At 59.0% G+C, this 16,694-nt stretch overlaps 1 protein-coding gene across 5 annotated transcripts; it reads left to right on the forward strand.

Annotated features, from left to right (window-relative positions):
• The first annotated feature begins 234 nt into the window (after positions 1–234).
• On the forward strand, positions 235–14,992 carry LOC129213439 (hexosaminidase D-like). Of its 5 annotated transcripts, none has more exons than XM_054843473.1 (15): positions 235–627; positions 10,704–10,958; positions 11,164–11,260; positions 11,420–11,657; positions 11,806–11,915; positions 12,225–12,312; positions 12,396–12,560; positions 12,656–12,839; positions 13,055–13,126; positions 13,239–13,443; positions 13,539–13,621; positions 13,873–13,951; positions 14,190–14,291; positions 14,441–14,530; positions 14,653–14,992. In XM_054843473.1, exons 3-15 carry the CDS (start codon positions 11,166–11,168, stop codon positions 14,834–14,836), a joined length of 1,695 nt encoding a protein of 564 aa, XP_054699448.1. In that variant the 5' UTR covers positions 235–627; positions 10,704–10,958; positions 11,164–11,165; the 3' UTR covers positions 14,837–14,992. The 5 variants fall into 5 exon arrangements, with proteins under 5 accessions (XP_054699448.1, XP_054699452.1, XP_054699451.1 ...); XM_054843477.1 differs by having other exon boundaries at positions 14,441–14,522; positions 14,653–14,793; XM_054843476.1 differs by lacking the exon at positions 14,441–14,530.
• The last annotated feature ends 1,702 nt before the right edge of the window (positions 14,993–16,694 follow it).

The following is a 16,694-nucleotide window of genomic DNA, read 5'->3' on the forward strand; positions in this document are numbered from 1 at the left end:
CCCGACCTTAGCGCGCAGCCGCTGGGGGCTTCGCCCGTCGCAGAGCGCATGCGCAAGAGTGCGGCGGCGGGCGATACTACGTGCAGGGCGTGGGGGGGATGAAGCGAGACCACGGGGCACGGGGGGGGACACGATGGGAGCCGGTTCCCAGCGGCGCCGCCAGGGGGCGCAGCGCCGAGCGTGGCTGTGCAGCGCCGAGCACCGCGGGGCGGGGGCCGGGGGCTGGGGGCCGGGCACACCGGGCACACACCGGGCACACACCGGGCACGGCCAAGCCCACTGGGGCACTGCGGAGCGGTCCCGGTGCCACCCTTTGAGCCGGTGCCGCCCCGGGGTCGGGAGGGCGGTGACTCCGCGTTGTGCCGGTGTCCCCCGCCGTGCAGGTGTCGCACCGGGGCGTGGGGCACGGTCCCCGCCCTGCCGGTGCCGCCCCGGTGTGCACGGTGCGTGGCGGGAGCCGGAGAATCCCTCCTCACTTGCCGCTCGCCCCCGGCCCCGCATCGCACCGCCGCAGTGCCCGCGGCACCAGCGCCGCCCGGGCCCTTTAAGAGCGGCGGCAGCGGCGGCGGTCCGTGTCCGCGCCCGCGCCCGCTCCCGGCGGTGCCCGCGGTGGCCCCGCATCTGCCGGTAAGGGCCGGGGGAGCCGGGGATGCTCGGGGCCGCAGGGGGAATCGGGGATGCAGGGATGCCCGGGGGGATGCGGGGATGCCCGGGGCCGCAGTGGGGACCGGGGATGGAGGGATGCCCAGCAGGGCTTGCAGGGTGCCGGTGGGGTGTGGGGATGCCTGAGAGGTACCTTGGGGCGTGGGGGGACGTGGGGTGCCCCAGGCTCGCAGGTGGTGCCCCGGCAGTGCAGTGAGCTGGGTGGGGGGTGGAAAGGCCCCTCCGTGCCCAGAGGCTGCCCCGTGTGTGCCCCAGCGTCCCGGGGGGGGAAGGGGGCGGACAAGGAGCCGTCTCTGCCTGGGAGCCGGGGTAGCGGCCCCCTCCTGCTGCCGTGAGAGCTGTAGCTCTGCGTGGTGGGGTCCGCAGCCTCCCCACGCAGGAGCCCCTGGCAGTGGGCTGCAGCACCGTGAAGGGCCCTTGGTGAAGGGCAGCTCATCCCGTGGCAAAGACCCAGGCTGGGTGCGAGGGACGGCCTCGGCCGGGCTGACCCAGGAAGGGTCTGGAAGCATATGAGTGTGTGCACATGTGTGTGAACGTGCATGAGTGTGCATAGAGCAGCATCGCTCTCCTCACAGCTGCACCATCATGCGCACTGACAGGAACGAGAGTTTGGCATGGCAACGGCTCGGGAATGCTGGAGTGGGAAGGTGGGCAGTCAGGCGGCATCCAAACCCTGCAGCGGCACCCAAAACCCCGGCTACTGGCCTGTGGGCTGCAGTGGGCACCCACCACCCCAGGGGCAGCCGGGGGCACTCAGCTCTGTCCTCCCCATGGCCACACTCTCTCCAAGCTTGGGTTTGTGTTTGCTTCCATTCTCCTCTCCTCCAGGCTCGGGAGGGTAAGCAGGGAGCTGGGCTGGTTTTGGGGAGCCAAACCCACATGAGATGCATGGAGGCAGGGGAGGGGGGCAAGGGCCCGACCCCCTCCTTGAACAGTGGCTGCTGAGAGTGTTGAGCCAGGCTGGCTGGTTGCGAGGAGCCGCGGGCTCTTCCCAGCCTCCCGGGGACCGTGCCAGCACCATCCCCAAAGGGCTGGCAGTGGAAGATGTCATGTTAATAAATACAGTGGGTGCTGGCAGCGAGATGCCGGGTTGGAGCAGCAGCATCCATCAGCTGAGGCCTCGCTGTGAAGGGATCTCCCGCTGGCACAGGGGCAGAGTCATGGCTGCCCCCCTGTCGCGTAACAGTATGTGGCTGAGGGAGGCCCTCCCGTTGAGTCAGGAGGTTCAGAAAGGAACCCCTCCTTGCTTTCTAAACTGCTCCTCAGAGAGGAGTCTAGGGCAGCTGGATCCAGTCGTAGTCCCAGACGTGGCCAACGGTTTATGTCTAAAGGATTACATGTGTAGTGTCTTATCAGAGTTAGCGTCTGCCTGTCAGAGCCCTCAAGGACTTTCACTGAGACAGTTTCGCAAAGTTGAAAAGACAGATGATTTATTAAGGCGACAGATACAACAAATTTGGAATTGCCATTGATAAATATGCTTACTACAAAAATCGAGCTTGAGTTAATAGTTCAGCACTTAACGACACTTTCCCGGGTAACATCTGATGTAGTTGGAGGTGCAAGTATTACCAAAGAGGCGACCCTGCTTGTGGAGGGGGGAGGTCCAGGCCCTTCAACCAATTCCGGCAGTTGGTGTTCTCGTCCTCAAAATGGAGGCTTGTAAACGCCAGATTTATACTTTTGGTGGGGTGGGACTAAGTCAGTTACCATGTGCGACTGGCTCTCAACAAGGCTTGTTGTGTTGTTGATCAAGGGTGGAGTAGCGAGGGGGGGAACAGGCGTTCGGTACAGAGGCGCGGTGGCCTTTTCTGGTTTTACTGAAGCAACATCTGGCTGCGAGACCCATCTGGCTGCACCTCACCCTAGGCGTCACTCAGTTAATTCAAGTGTTAGACCACAAGCTGTTGCGCCTGTCCGGTTCTTTGCAAGATAAGCAAGTTGCTCAACTCTTGCCTGAGTTCTGGTCTGGTGCTTGTTGGTGCGAGGCACACGCGTTGCTCCATTGGTGCTCTCGCTCGAGTCGGACCCCACTACTCTCTGCTAAATCACAGTGACTCTGTATTGGGCATCAACAAGCCTGGTTCTCCACATTATCCACCCCGTGACTTTATTTACAACTTGCCAAGAGGAACATTGTATAATTTGGATTTAGGCAGGTTGAGGGACTTATCTTTCTCCCCCGTGCTTTTGTCCTCCCTTGTTGGTTGGTAATTTTCAATAGGGGATGGTATTAAAGGGATGTATTCAGGATCCCAGACCTGAAGCATCCTAACAGGTGTAGTTATGGTTCTAGTTATTGTAGATTTCACACATGACAGCCCAATACTAACAATAACAATCATTATGGTAAACATTAATGCATACTGGATTAGATTCTGAATCCACCCACTAATTCCTAATCCAAGCCAACTGAAAACCTTTGAAATCCACCCAGTCTATTGCCAGTCTCTCAGTTTCATCTTCTCGCGGAGCTCGTGGGTCTGGTCCACAATTTTTTGCATTTCATTCATAGCTTGATACAAGGTAGTGGACACATTTGGAACTGACACACAACAGGTTTTGTCAGGATAGGTGGTGTTCAGCCACCCACAAACCCTGTTCTCTTTTAGTAATAGTGTATCCAACGCTAATTGATTTTGTAAGGTCATCTGTGAGGTTGCTTGTAGCTGGGTGTTGCTAGCCCCAATGGTTGTCCATGTCCAGTTGGCTAGAGTCTCCACTTGCCATGTTAGATTTTCTATATATAATCGATTTTCAACTATTGCTGTCCAAAAACCCCAAAACGCTCGCATTCCTAAATTTATCTTCATTCCTGGTGTATAATAACTTGGCCATGGCACAGGGGGCAATACGCTTCTCTTTGTTCTGTACCTTCTTGGTTTCACTAATAACTGAATATAATTAAAAGCTATTATGGGACATAAACTTGGAATTCCTAAAGTGCATTCCAACCCATCCCAATAGGGTTGAATGTAATCCGTTATCTGTCCGTTAGAACATACCCATACGGTTTCAGGTGGTGCAGGTAACATTATAGTGGTACATGTACTGTTTTCTACTTCGCTACGTGTGGAGTGTCCGTTCCTATAGTGTCTCGTAGGGATTCTACATTTACTGGCATTATCGACTGACCAGATGGTAATGTTCCCAGGAGTCACCTCCTTTTTACAATCTGGTGCTGGCCCAGGGATCGGAGCACTATAATTATGGCACAGACATATACTTCTTAAGGCATGATAGAGGTCTGAGGCAAACCATACCCACAGATAATCGTCAATATTGGAGCAATTTATCTTGTTGGTACAATTCCATAGCCTGACTGGTCCCAACGGGGTGGTATATTGGGGTCTCCTCACCCACTGTTTAAAATGTTTTTGATGATCAGAGGTGGTCCATATGCAAGATAAGTTATTAGATTGTGGGCCACATTCAGATCCATACTCAGAGGGAAACTCAATACACCATTTGGCGTTTATTGGGACACTATATTTGAACGTAACGGGCAAACCCCAGAACGGTCGAGGAGGCTGGTTAAGCCAAGGTACCTCAGTGCACGTGATGTTTGCAGGTGCACTGTCAACTGATCCGCGCGGGTATAGCTGGGGATCCTGTGGCCAATACTGCATGGTGCAATTGGTACCCCATATGTTGCTAACGTTAAGGCCCAAAGGATATGTATAGTTTAAAGAAGTAGTATTTTCTACACTCATCCATGTTAAGTCTTGTATTAATGTGTCATTCCTTTTCCATAGATCAGATAGTGCTCCGCTTAGGTCAAGGGGAATCACCATAAAAGGGAGTCCCTCCATGGGAGTTGTTGGCATCATTAAGCAAGTAGTACCCTGGGACCAATTAATCATCCTAAAAAATCCTTGTAATAGCTTAAAAATTGTGTTTTCCTGCAACATTTCTGAGGTTCTCTTACTTCTTGGATCATAATCTCTATCGATCACACACACAATTACTATACCTAACACATACATACATATTAAACTTATACATATCTTCCTAAAACTATTCACACATAATAATAGGCTCATATTGATCAAAACTTCAGTTGCCACTTAACAATCAATAGTACAAACAGAACAACAATAATGATAAATACAATTAAGCCTGGAATACATTCCAAATCAACATCTTCATAAATACACACAAGTTATTTCAACTATGGCCCCAAACAATATCACAGTTTTGTTAGTTGTGACCATGTTAAAACTTTGGTTTCCAGAGATAAGTATGAGGATCAGAAATAGAAATACTCAACAAATAAAAATCAGCAGTCCTTTGCGGCACTCTAGATTGGTATAGGGGAGTCCTTGATCCCAGGTGCAATCTCCCGGCATTCGGAGTACCTGTGGACACAAAAGAAGAGGTGCTCGGTTGTCATTTAACCGGCAGATGTTAGGTTAAAAGGTGGGTACTATCCATCCAGTACCGATTCGATGGAGTTTTCCAGAGCTATCTTTTGCTTCCCAAGCATAAAGGCTCTTTGGGGTTGTTAGTACCATTGTCACTGTCCCAATCTGAGGCGTTTTAACCAGCACAGGCTGGCCCATACGAAAGCCAGTAGGGTATTCCCCTGGTTCTACATCTGCCTTTGGTACCAAAGTTGTGGCAGAAGCACAAAAAGCTTTCATCTTCAAACGTCTCTGCTCCATCTATTGTTTAATTGATAGATGGCGTTGGACAGTCACAGATGCCACCCAGATTCATGGATTTTAGCAAATCACTTGACCAATCCATTTGCATTTGTTTGCTCAACAATACCATTAGCCTGGGGATAACATGGTGTGTGAAACGCCCACTTGATACTTTCTCTCTGCACCCAGTCTTGTACCACTGTGGCTGTGAAATGCGACCCGGTGTCGCTCTGAATACATTCAGGAATGGGCAGAATACCAAACCATCCTCGTAGCACTTGAACCGACTGATCTCTCGTGGCTGTGCCAACAGCTGTGGCCATGGTCAGTCCTGAGACCACCTCTACTGCTATCAAAGCATACCTCTTCCCACGGGATGGTGTCAAGGGCCCGACATAATCCATTTGCCAGGTGCTCCAAAGAGCTTTGCCGTGTTTGATATGCTGGGCAGGGGCTTGATTTGGATGGTTGGCCTTGAGCTTTATTCGGTATTGTGGACAAGCTGTAAGAATTGCTTCACATATTTTCATAGGCGCTGGCCATCCAAGACCAACATTCGTAACAGAGATCTGTCTTCCCTGAATGGCCTCGCTTAATGTGTAGTCATTCAGCTGACCATCCCCAATCTTCCTTTTTGCTATCAACTACCCTGATTTGTGCTAAATGATCTACCTGTTGGTTCCATTTTGCAGTAGGGGTTTCATTCCCTGCGCAGCCTTTCATCCATCTCATCTTTAGGGGTCATGATCTGCCTATTTCTAACAATCATGGCCAGTCTCTGGTTCTCCAGACCTCTGTAGAGCCCACTGCCCACTGACTGGATTCCCATTGGCATATCCACTCTGTGGCACCCTTAGAGGTTCCATAAGAATTGGTATAAATGGTGGTGGCACCATCCTCCGCTGCCAGCAGGAGACCACGCAAGTCTCCCACCTGTGCGCTACCCTCTCCCTCCTCGGTAACCGTTTTCCCGGTACCAATTTCCAGTGCTGCTGCTTTATATTGCCACTTTGATCCTGATCAGCGGGCAGATGCATCAGTGAACCACACTCCTTGTGTATCCGAGTTTGCGGATAGTTTGGGTGCCTCTCTGACTGGGAAAGGTTTGTAAGGTTGGCCTAACAAAACCGGATCTGGTTAGCTTACATTGCGGTAGCGCGGGTGCAAGCTGCGGGGTCCTAACATGGGCGGCTTTTGCCCATCGACTTCCAAAACTTCGTATCTTGCCATTAGGTAGGCACCATCGCCTGCCCGCTAGTACATCACATCCCAATGTACTTCCCTCATGAGGGCCGAGCGCCGCCTCCGCAGCCGCCATCCTTTTCTCCCCAGGTAGCCACAGCTGAATCCCAGCTAAAGGACATTTTTCTGCTGTACCTGTTACCCCTATTGTGTTTATAGCTTTTCTTGAGGGTTTAATTACCAATTTCTCAGACTACTGCTTATTTAAAACGCTAATTTGGGCTCCTGTATCAATTAAAAGTTCTCACCTTAGCCGCCTGGGCCGCAGAGGACTGTGGAAGGAAGGTTCCCTGGCATTGGCACGAATCCACCGTGCGGAGTGGGCGGCCCGAACCCCAAACCGCGGCTTCTAGTTTTTAAAAAAACCTCCTAACAACTAACGTGAACAACACGTTTAACCCTTGCAGCTCCTACAGAAACGGCTCCGTTTCCCTTCCCGAGGGGCAGCCGGCGCCTCCTTTTGTTCCTGGGTTTTCCCCTCCAGCGATTCCACCAGATTCCGGTCCTGAGCCCTGGATCGCCCATGCGGCATTGTTCGGAGTGCTCCTAGTGCTAATGCCTTTCGCCAAAGGCTATTTCTTTCTGACTCCTAAGCCCGACCCGCCCGGAAAGGCTCCGGTTCCCGGTGGGCAGCGCGGTCGGGTGGGATTTGCCCAATATTTGTGGGACCCTCCGGGTCCCGGCTCGGTCCGTCCCATCTCGCGCCCGTAACTATCTTGTTTGGCGTCTCCGCCCAAGGCAAAACGCGCGCGCCGGGGCTGCGGAGGGTCCGGCGGGTTGCGCTCGATGGCGCCGAGCCCTTCCTGCTGTGCAGCGGCCGGCAGCCCCCTGGCAGAGGGCGGAGGTGGCCAGGGCCCGCCCGTGCAGCCACCGGTATCTCTTGCAGCCCTCTCGTACGTAGCCCGAATACAAGCAGGATTTTGCCCCCCTTCCGCTAGCTCCGACCATCCCTTTATTTTAATGGTAGCAGGTTCCCCCCGCTTTTTGGGGTCCGCACCCCCAGACCAGTAAGCCACTCGGGATGTTATGGCTGGTTGCCCTGCGGTCCGTCCCTCAGAAACACTCCCGGTCCCCAAAACCCTCTCGTTTCGTCATCGCTCAGCGGTATCCTGTCCCCCCCCCCCCCCCGACTCCACGAACACTCCGTTTCCGTGTCTCCAGGTTTTCCCGAGCGCTCCCCCCGCACGTCTGTGCCCAGCGTGAACCGGGGGGGGGGGGCGAAGCATTACAGCCGTGCTTCCGTAACGACCCCTGCACGGCCACGCTGCGACCGCGCCAGTTTAAAATGTCACGGACCCTCACGAACCAGGCCGGGCCGACTAACAAACTAAACCCGGGATTTATTTTTACAAGGCGGGAACAAAACCAAACTGAGTTTTACTCTAACCGAAACCGCTCTGAGGCTCCAACAGACAGTAACAACCCACGGGCTCAGGATGCCGGTCGGGATGCTCGTACTACACCGCTGACTTAAGAGCTCCTAAGGTTTACGGTCGATACCGCGCGTACCCACTCACCCTCGTACGATGAGGTCCCTCGATCTCTGCAGAAGACGGACCGTAGGTGGCGTCCCCAGCCCACGGGGACAGCCCCGACCGCGGACCCGCTGCTTTGAGGGAAACCGACCCAAAACGGTTGTCTCGCGTGGCCCCATTTATACCACCTCCGGCCCGAGCCGTGGTGATACGCGGCGCGGTAGCCCTCCCATTGGCCGAAGACTTCAGCTTCGTCACCTGTCAGCCGAGATGACCGCTGCCGTGCGGGCACGGCTCAAACCGTGGCGGGAAGGTTTTGCCGGGTCTTTGTTTGGTTTTCGCGGGCTTTGCCGGGGTGGGTGCATCTGCCACAGCCCCGTCACCCCTGGGTGCTGCACCCCACCGCCGGCGTGCGCCCAGCCCGCCGGTCCTCGCTTGGGCTGTGCCAGGGAGGTTCTAACCCCGGAAACCTCTTCTCTATTTAAATAAGATAACATATATTAAAAACGCCAAATCTTGGCGAGCTGACAGCGTCTGTCTAAATATTTATCCCTGTTCCAATCAGGCGCTGTGTTCCCATGACAGCGCGATTAGCACTTTGCATATTTATGGCCTTCCTGGGTGCCCGCCTGCCCTGTGCCGGGGGACCACTGAGTGTGTCCCCCCACTCCCGTGTCCCCCCTGCACCTTCCCGTGCACCCGGCGGAGGTGAGCGCCGGGTTGGCAGCTGTCCCCAGCCTGGCACATCCCTGTCGGGCTGTGCCAGCGCTGCCAGGAGCATCCGGGGCCGGGAAGGATGGAAATGGAGCAGGGACAGGCAGGACAGGGAGTGGGTGCTGTGTTTGTCCCCTGAAGCACGGGAGGTGCGGTGCTGAGCACGAGGCATGTTTTTCACACAGGGACATGAGCGCAAGGGACAGCATGGGCATGACCTGCCCCCAAAACAGGATCGTGCCCTGCCTCCTGTGCATGAGCACCAGCAAACCAGGTACCTGCGGGTACTGGGCAATGGGGATGGAGCAGGGACGCTCCAGCTCCCTCCCGCACAGTGCTGCCCTGCCCCACATTGTGCCCTTGCTGGGGCCTCGTGCTCTGGGGGACAGCACATCCCATGCTGGCTCTGCAGGACATGTTGGGGGTCCCAGCCACTGCACCCACCCTGTGCCCCATGGCAGCATGCAGGAGGAGCATGTCGGGAGGGATTAGGGCTATGTCTAGAAAAAGGGCTAATTCAGAGCCGGAGGTGCGGAGCGGCTCAGCACGGCTCTCCCCTGTTGCCACTGCTCTGGCAACGCAAACAAAACCCTTGCGATCAGCTGAGCCGCTTGTGCGCCTGCAGCCGCCAAAATCTGCTTTTCAGTTCCCAAATCTGGCACCACTGAATTTAACCCTGAACTCCGGCATGTTTGGGTGGCAACTCATCGAAAGGGGTGGTGGCAGCTGCCATGGTGCTCACAGTGGCTGCCAGGCTGGAGTGCCAGGGGTGTTGATGCGCTGCCCCATCCCTGCCTCACCGCACGTGCCAGAGTTGGCAAAAAAGGGGAAAAAAGGGCAGAAATAACACTAGCGCTTCTCATATGCAGCTTCCAGGACAACTCGTGCTGCCTGGCGCCTGTTGTGCCCCTGGGGCTGTGGGAGACTGCTACCCACAGCAGGGTGGCTATGGGCTCCTGGGGCAGGAGCAGGTGTCACCACTGGTCCCTTGTCACCTGGGAGCAGTGCTGCAGGCAAGGAGGAGTCCTGAGGGGGCTGCAGGAGCAGGGGATGTGGGGTGTGCTTGGTGTTTTTCCCCTGCGGTGCTTTCCCAGGGGGTTGTGTTGGAGCTGCAGAGGCTGGTGGCTCCCCGGGGCTCACGGGAGTGGTGCCCCCAGTCGCACAGCACCCCTGGTGCTGTGCTCACTGGGGTCTGGCCTGGCTGAGCATCTCTCGCTGCAGCCACGGTGCCGTACAGGATGCTGCTGCGGGTCTCTGTGTCAGGTCTGGTCACATGCCAGCGGGTAGAAATCTCTCTGCAATCCCCCAAGCTGTGACTGTGGGGGGGACCAGGGAAGAGGCGCCTGCCGCCTCCTGCCCTGCAGAGACTGCCTTTGGTTTGAGCTCACTTTCATCTGAATTGGTAGATCCCCATCTCAGTAGTTCTCAAAATTGGTTTAGGAAAAAAAGACTTCAAATGAATTTTACAAGCCTTAATTGTGACAACTCTGACATGAGCTCTTCCCTGCACCCCATGCAGCCTGTCCTACATGTCCCGCAAGGGATCAAACGTCAATTTAACCAGCCCAGCCTCCCCCTGCACGGCATGGTGCAGCATCTCGCAGCCCCCAGCAGCAGCAGCCCTTGTCCCTCTCTCCCCTGTAGGGAAAGTGGCAGGTCCTCTCACCAGGCTTGGATCCCAGGTGGCTGGAATCCGCTGGACTCCTGCCCCGCTCCAAGGTTGTTTTCTGGCAGGCGAAGCAGGTCGTGCCCCTTCCCTTCAGCAGTGCCGGGTGGGACTCGCCTCCCCGGGCAGATGCTGCGGGCTGCACACAGTGAGTGTGTGCCCGTGCCTGCGGGTGCTGGGGTGGTCCAGGCTGCCGCCCTCCGGCAGTGCCCATGGCTGTCCCGATGCCAGTCCTCGGAGCAGCCCAGTGCTGGCAAGTGCCCAGGCGATCCCGGATCATCTCTCCTCTGTCCGCAGGGGTGTTGCCTCCTGTGCCTGGCTGAGCCCCAGCTGCACCATGCCCGCCCCATGATGCCACCCCACCCAGCCACCCCGTGACACGGCCATTGTCTTGGAGGTGACACGGTGGCTCTAGGGGATCCCCCTGTGGGGACCTGCCCTGCAGCCACCGCCTTATTTGCTCCGGTGCTGGCGGAGCCCAAGGAGGCTGTGCCCTTGCAGGCAGAGGCAAAGGCAGGTCCAGCCACTGGCCCCTGTGCTGGGGCACATGAGGTAAGAGGGACATGGGATGTCTTTGGGCATGTCCCGATGGGGACCAGGGTGGCAGGAGGGGTCTTCCCCATGTCCCCTTTCTCTGGGTCTTGTGCTGCCCTGGTCAGGGGAGCAGGGCATGGTACGTGGGGCTGCGCGGGGTCACCCAAGCTCAGGGTCCCTTGGGGTACTGCCATGCGGCTGGACCCCTGTGTGTGCCCCGCAGAGATGGCCTTCCAGCGGAGCCACAGGCTGAACCTGCTGCGCCTCATCGTGCTGCTCCTCGTGGCCTTGGCCGGCATCAAGTTCCTCTTCCGTGACAGGTGAGGTGACAGCAGGACCCCAGGTGTGGGTGGGGGCCCCAGCGGGGTTGGGGTCTGCAGGGAGCCCTTGGGTCATGCCTGCGTGAGGGGCTGGGGCTGGGGGGGCAGCTGGTGCCCCTGTACCCTGTGGCACCCCCAGCCCTGCTCTGCTCCCTGCAGCTTTACCCTGGAGCTGCACAAGCACGTCAGCAAGGACAGTGGGTTCTGGGGGGACACGGGTGACACTGGCCAGGACACAGGCCCCCAGAGCCAGGCTCTGGAGCTCCCTGTGGCAAAGATAACAGCCCCAAGGCAAGAGCCGGAGCAGCAGGTCCCCAGAGACATCAGTGCCACCGAGATGAGGCTGGTCCACCTGGACCTGAAGGGAGCTGCGCCCAGGGTCTCCTACCTGGAGCAGGTGAGGATGCCTGGGGACCGACGGGAGGTGCCAGGGAGGGATGCACCAAGGAGGCAGAGGCAGTGCAAGGCTTGACCTGCCAGCCTGCTCCCCCTCCTTGGGGACTGTGCCTTCCCCGCCAGCTGAGCTGACCCTGCCTGCTCCGCAGGTGTTCCCCCTCCTGTCCCAGCTGGGAGCCAACGGCATCCTCATCGAGTACGAGGACATGTTCCCCTTCAAGGGGGAGCTGGAAATCCTCAAGTCCCCATATGCTTACAGGTGAGCCGGGGCTGTGTGCTGAGCTGGCCGGGGGCTGCCGACTCGGTGCGGTCCTGGCAGGTCCTGGTGTGATGGGGGCTGGGTGTGACCTGCCTGCACCCATGGCTGTGATAACTGTGGTCAGAGTGCCGGGCTGTGCCAGTGGCAGACTGGCTTTCTGCCCCGCTGGGTCAATATTTGTGTCCCCATAGTAAAGTCCACACAGGCGTGGGGCGGCTGGGGCCACGTAGGCAGGGTGCCAGAGGGAGTGCCCTCGTGCTCTGCCCTCTGCTCCGCCATCCCCCGGTGAGCCTGTCCCTGCCCTCCCAGCGAGAAGGACATCGAGCGGATCCAGCAGCTGGCAGATCTCCACAAGCTGGAGGTGGTTCCCCTGGTGCAGACCTTTGGGCACGTGGAGGTAGGGCGTCCCTGTCCTGCTCCTCATCCTGCATCCCTTTGGCCCATGGCCTGGAAACCCCCCTGATGGCTCCTCCCGTGCAGTTCATCCTCAAGCACAAGAAGTACCAGCACCTGCGGGAGGTTGAGCGTTTCCCCAACAGCTTCAACCCCCATGTCCCCGACACCCTGGCCCTGCTCAAGAGCATCTTGTCGCAGGTGATCGAGAAGCACAGGCGTTCCACTTGGATCCACATCGGTGCAGATGAGGTGGGCATTGGGCCATGCAGGAACCCCAGCCCTTGTCCTGGGTGCCAGACATGCTCCCAGGGGTGCTGAGCATCCCCCTTCCTCCCCAAATCCAGGTCTTCCATCTCGGGGAGGGGATGGACTCCAAGAACTGGATGAGCCGTAACAAGGGTGACATGGGGACCATGTACCTGAAGCACATCAAGGAGGTGCTGAGCTTCATCACCACGCAGTTCTGGGGGCTGCGGGTGCTCATGTGGGATGACATGCTGAGGAAGATCAGCGTGGGAGCCCTGCAGGGTGAGACGATGGGGGCAGCAGCAGTGGCACCCGAGCCGGGGGTCTCGGCAGCGCCCGTCCATGTGGCTGCCCTGGCAGGCACCATGTCCAGTGCCCAGCAGGACCTCGTGCCTGGCCCTGTGGGGACATGGGGCTCAGGGGAGCATGAGCAGCCCCAGGCATCCTCCTGCTGCTGGCAACAGTGCCCATGTCCCCATCCCTGTTTCCCCCCACAGAGTCCGGGATAGCAAAGCACGTCTCACCTGTGGTGTGGTTCTATGCGCCCGACTTCGAGGCTGAGCAGATTGGTAAGGCAGCGTGCCGGGCTCTTGTGGCTGGCGGGGGGGACACCTCCCACCAAGTCCCCCCCTAGGCCCCTGGGGACAGTGGCACTGGTGGATTGTGCCTGTCCCACCCTAGGGCCATTCCTCACCAAGTATGTGGAGAGCGGCTTCGAGGCAGTGTGGTTCGCCAGCGCCTTCAAGGGCACCACAGGACCAGCACAGACCTGGACCCCCCTGAGCTACCACCTGAAAAACCACCTGAGCTGGCTGAAGGTGATGCAGTCCCTGCCGCGGCTGGCCCCACTGCGCTTCCAGGGCATCGTCCTCACTGGCTGGCAGAGGTGAGGGGCAGCGGGACCCCCACCCTCCCCAGCGCCCAGGCAGCCCCGCCGGTGGTGGTGCGGGAGGCAATGGCGTGGCTGGCCCTGCTCCACAGGTACGATCACTACTCGGTGCTCTGCGAGCTGCTGCCCGTCGGCATCCCTTCCCTGGCCATCTGCCTGCAGACCCTGGTGAACGGTGAGCCACCCCCCTGCTGCCGGCACCGGACCAGTCATCGCAGACAGGCTTGTCCTCCGTCTCCCCACCCCACGGGCAGCCATTGCCTGCGAGACCCTGTCCTGCAGGCAGGGAAGGATATTGGGAGGGGGGTGGGAGGAAGGGGAAGGAGAGCTTCAGCTCCCCCAGTTCAGGGGTGCAGTGAAGCCAGAGGCGAGTACCTGACGGTGGGGTGGCCTGGGACCCTCTGCCCCTCTCCTCAACCTCCCCAGGGGGCTTCACGGAAGAGACGAAAAGGAAGGTCCTGGACACGCTGGGATTCCAGAGCATGCAGCTGGAGCAGAGCACGTGGTGCGTGGCACAGCCATGGCGGGGGGCGGCCTTGGCACTGCCACTCCGGTCACATCAGAAGGGGTGCACTGGAGGGGATAGGGGGTTGGTTACCCAAATGCCTGGGTCCCAGACCCACCTGGGGTGAGGGCAGGTGCTCTCCAGCTGTGCAGGGTGCTGGGGCTCACCCAGCCCGGAGGTGTGACACAGCCGGTGCACTCCACGTGGTGGGCTCTCACCTCCTCCTCCCTTTCCCCAGCGAGGGCAGGGGAGCGTTCCCTGGCGCAGAGATCTATCACATGGTTGAGCAGGTTAACGGCCACCTGAAGGAGAGCATCCTTAAAGCCCTGGAGGAAGAGAGGTAATGGGTGGTGGGAGGCAGCGGGGTCGGCTGGCTCTGGCCATGGGGCCAGAGCACAAAAGTTTGTGCAGGGGAGGGGACCTGCCTGGCATGCAGCTCCCCAACCTGGGGTGGCCCTCACGCCCCCCACTCCCCTCGTGCCTTCCCAGTGCCATCAAGGGCTGGTTCAGCCCCTATCACCGGAAGCGCCAGTTCGGCAATCCCCGCAACATGGAGAGCTTTGGCAGCAAGGTGCTGAAGTATGTGGTGCTGGGGCCCAGGAACCCCTCTGGGTGCCTGCACAGGGCTGGGAGGGGTCCCAGGCTTCGCTCAGGGGTTCCTTGCAGGAGGGAGCTGGACCTCCTCAATCTCCCCCCGCTAGGCTCCATGAGGACTGGGAGAGCTTTGTCCGTGACCTGCGTGCACACCTGGAGAGGGTCTACTTCCCTGACACGGTGGAGGAGTGGATGGAGGAGAACATCAACCCCTACCTGGACCAGCTGCGGGACCTGGTGCGGGACTACCGGGCCATCATCCGCCTCAACGCCAGGCCCAAGGCGACGTAGGGGCCACAGCCCCCCCCCAGCTCCCGCTGCCCCCCTAGGGTAGGCTTCAGGTGCCACTGTCGTGTGTCTGTGTGCTGGTGACTGCGTTGCTGCCGTTGGTTTGTACTGTACAGAGAGCTCCTGCGCATCCCACTTCCACAATAAAGTATTTTTGTAGATGCTGCTGAGTGCTGGAGGGGGCCACGGCTCTGCCCCCCTGTGCAGGCGAGGGGGAGCTGGGGCTGGCATGGAGGGCTGGGGTCTGTCCTGCAGATGGTTCCCATTGCTCCTGCTCTGCTGGAGCTGGAGGGTTTGGCAGCCACGGGGCAGAGCCGTGATGGAGGGCAGGGAGAGGGCAGCTCATGCCCCACGGTGCTGCCAGACCCACGGGGACGCCCATGTGCCTCGTGCTGGCCTCGAGGGTGGCTGTGCCCTCCTCACAGGATGGGATCCAGCCCGGTGCGTGTGCTGGGTGCTGCATGCCACCGGGCGAGGGCTGGCACCCAGGAGGGGGCAGTGCCTGAGGGGGATGCGTGGGGGGCCCTGCCAGGCTCCCACCAGCACCCCTCCCCAATCCCGTAGCTGCTTTCATAAGTGGCTGCGATCACGAGCGCCTGGTCCCTGGGAGGGAGGCGAGCGCAACGCTTGTTTCCTGCGCTGAGCCGAGCCGTTCTCCAAACTCTGCTTTCATCTCTTCCTTCCTCCCCTTTAATCCAGCGCCTGGGGCCTTGCACGCTCCCAGGCCCATCCTGCCTCCCATGCCTGGGCAGGGGCCTCCGCCACGCTCCTTGCCTGCGGCCATCGGAAAGGCAGTCATGGTGGGGGAATGCGGGGGGACCCCTGTGTGGGGTGAGCCCTCCCACTGCTGGTAGTGCCTGGGGCTCCTGCAAGCAAGAGTTTCCAAGTGCCTGCTCCTCCACGGTGCCCATCCCTGCAGCAGGAGGGGGAGGCAAAGGCAACACCGCGCCCCCACCCCCCCCATGCCCACAGCTCTCCTCGTTCAGGGCGTCATTTTCGGCTCGGTGTGTGCCGGCAGCGACACGGACATTTCACTGCACATTCTTCTGCTCTGCAAAGACCAACCCGACTTGGCAAGAGCCCGAAGGGAGCCACAGAAATGCGAGGCGGTCTGGAGCTCCTTCTGCAAAAGCCTGGCTCAGCCAGGGGAGGAGGGACGGCAACTGCACGCCCCACACAGCCCCACACAGCCCTGTTGCCCTATGTCCTGGCTCGGTCACACAGGTCCCAGTGCCTGGTGAGGCCATCGGGGCAGGGGCTGCCCCATCCCGTGTCTGTGCTGGGTCCCTGGGTGCTGGCGCTGGGTGCGGGAGCCCAGCAGGAGAGAGCTGTGGGGCACAAAGGGACCTTTGTTGAGGACCTTCATTTGTTATCAGTGGTGGCAGATGTGAGGAAGCCCCCGACCTGCCTGGGCCCCCTGGGCGTGTGCAGAGCCCCAGCCCCCAGCCCAGGCAGACCCACAGCGGCTCAGGCCCCCCATGCAGCCACACACTGCCAGGCTGCAGGATTAGAGGGCAGATTAGACGGCGTTTCACGCTGGCAACCCAAATGTCCTGGATTGGAAAGTGGGGGTGGGGAGAGGAGACCAACCCTGCCATCCCTGAGTGGGGGTCAGCCTGGAACTGGGGGCTGCGGAGGGAGTCAGGGCTGCGAAGGGCATCCTTGGGCTCCAGCTCTGGGGACATGGGCCAGCATGGGGTGGGCAGGGGGCATCGGGGAAGAGGTTGGTTCACGTTTGTCTAGAGTTTGCTTGGTTCCCTCCATCTTTCCCTACGCCACAGGCACTCACCTGAGTCCGCAGCCACCTGTCCCCATGCACTGCACCCAGCGGTGCCCTGCAGCCCCCTGTCCCCATGCAGCT

This window comes from Grus americana, chromosome 15 (genome assembly GCF_028858705.1).
Source record: "Grus americana isolate bGruAme1 chromosome 15, bGruAme1.mat, whole genome shotgun sequence".
NCBI classification, from domain to species: Eukaryota; Metazoa; Chordata; class Aves; order Gruiformes; family Gruidae; genus Grus; species Grus americana.

What these genes read in the sequence shown, in the direction of transcription:
- LOC129213439 (XM_054843472.1), top strand. Translation starts at nt 10,995, where the DNA reads ATGGGGACCAGGGTGGCAGGAGGGGTCTTCCCCATGTCCCCTTTCTCT. An exon ending in AAGTCCCCATATGCTTACAG is followed by an intron (nt 11,916 to 12,224) that starts GTGAGCCGGGGC and finishes CTGCCCTCCCAG; the next exon opens with CGAGAAGGACATCGAGCGGA. An exon ending in CCTGCAGACCCTGGTGAACG is followed by an intron (nt 13,622 to 13,872) that starts GTGAGCCACCCC and finishes CAACCTCCCCAG; the next exon opens with GGGGCTTCACGGAAGAGACG.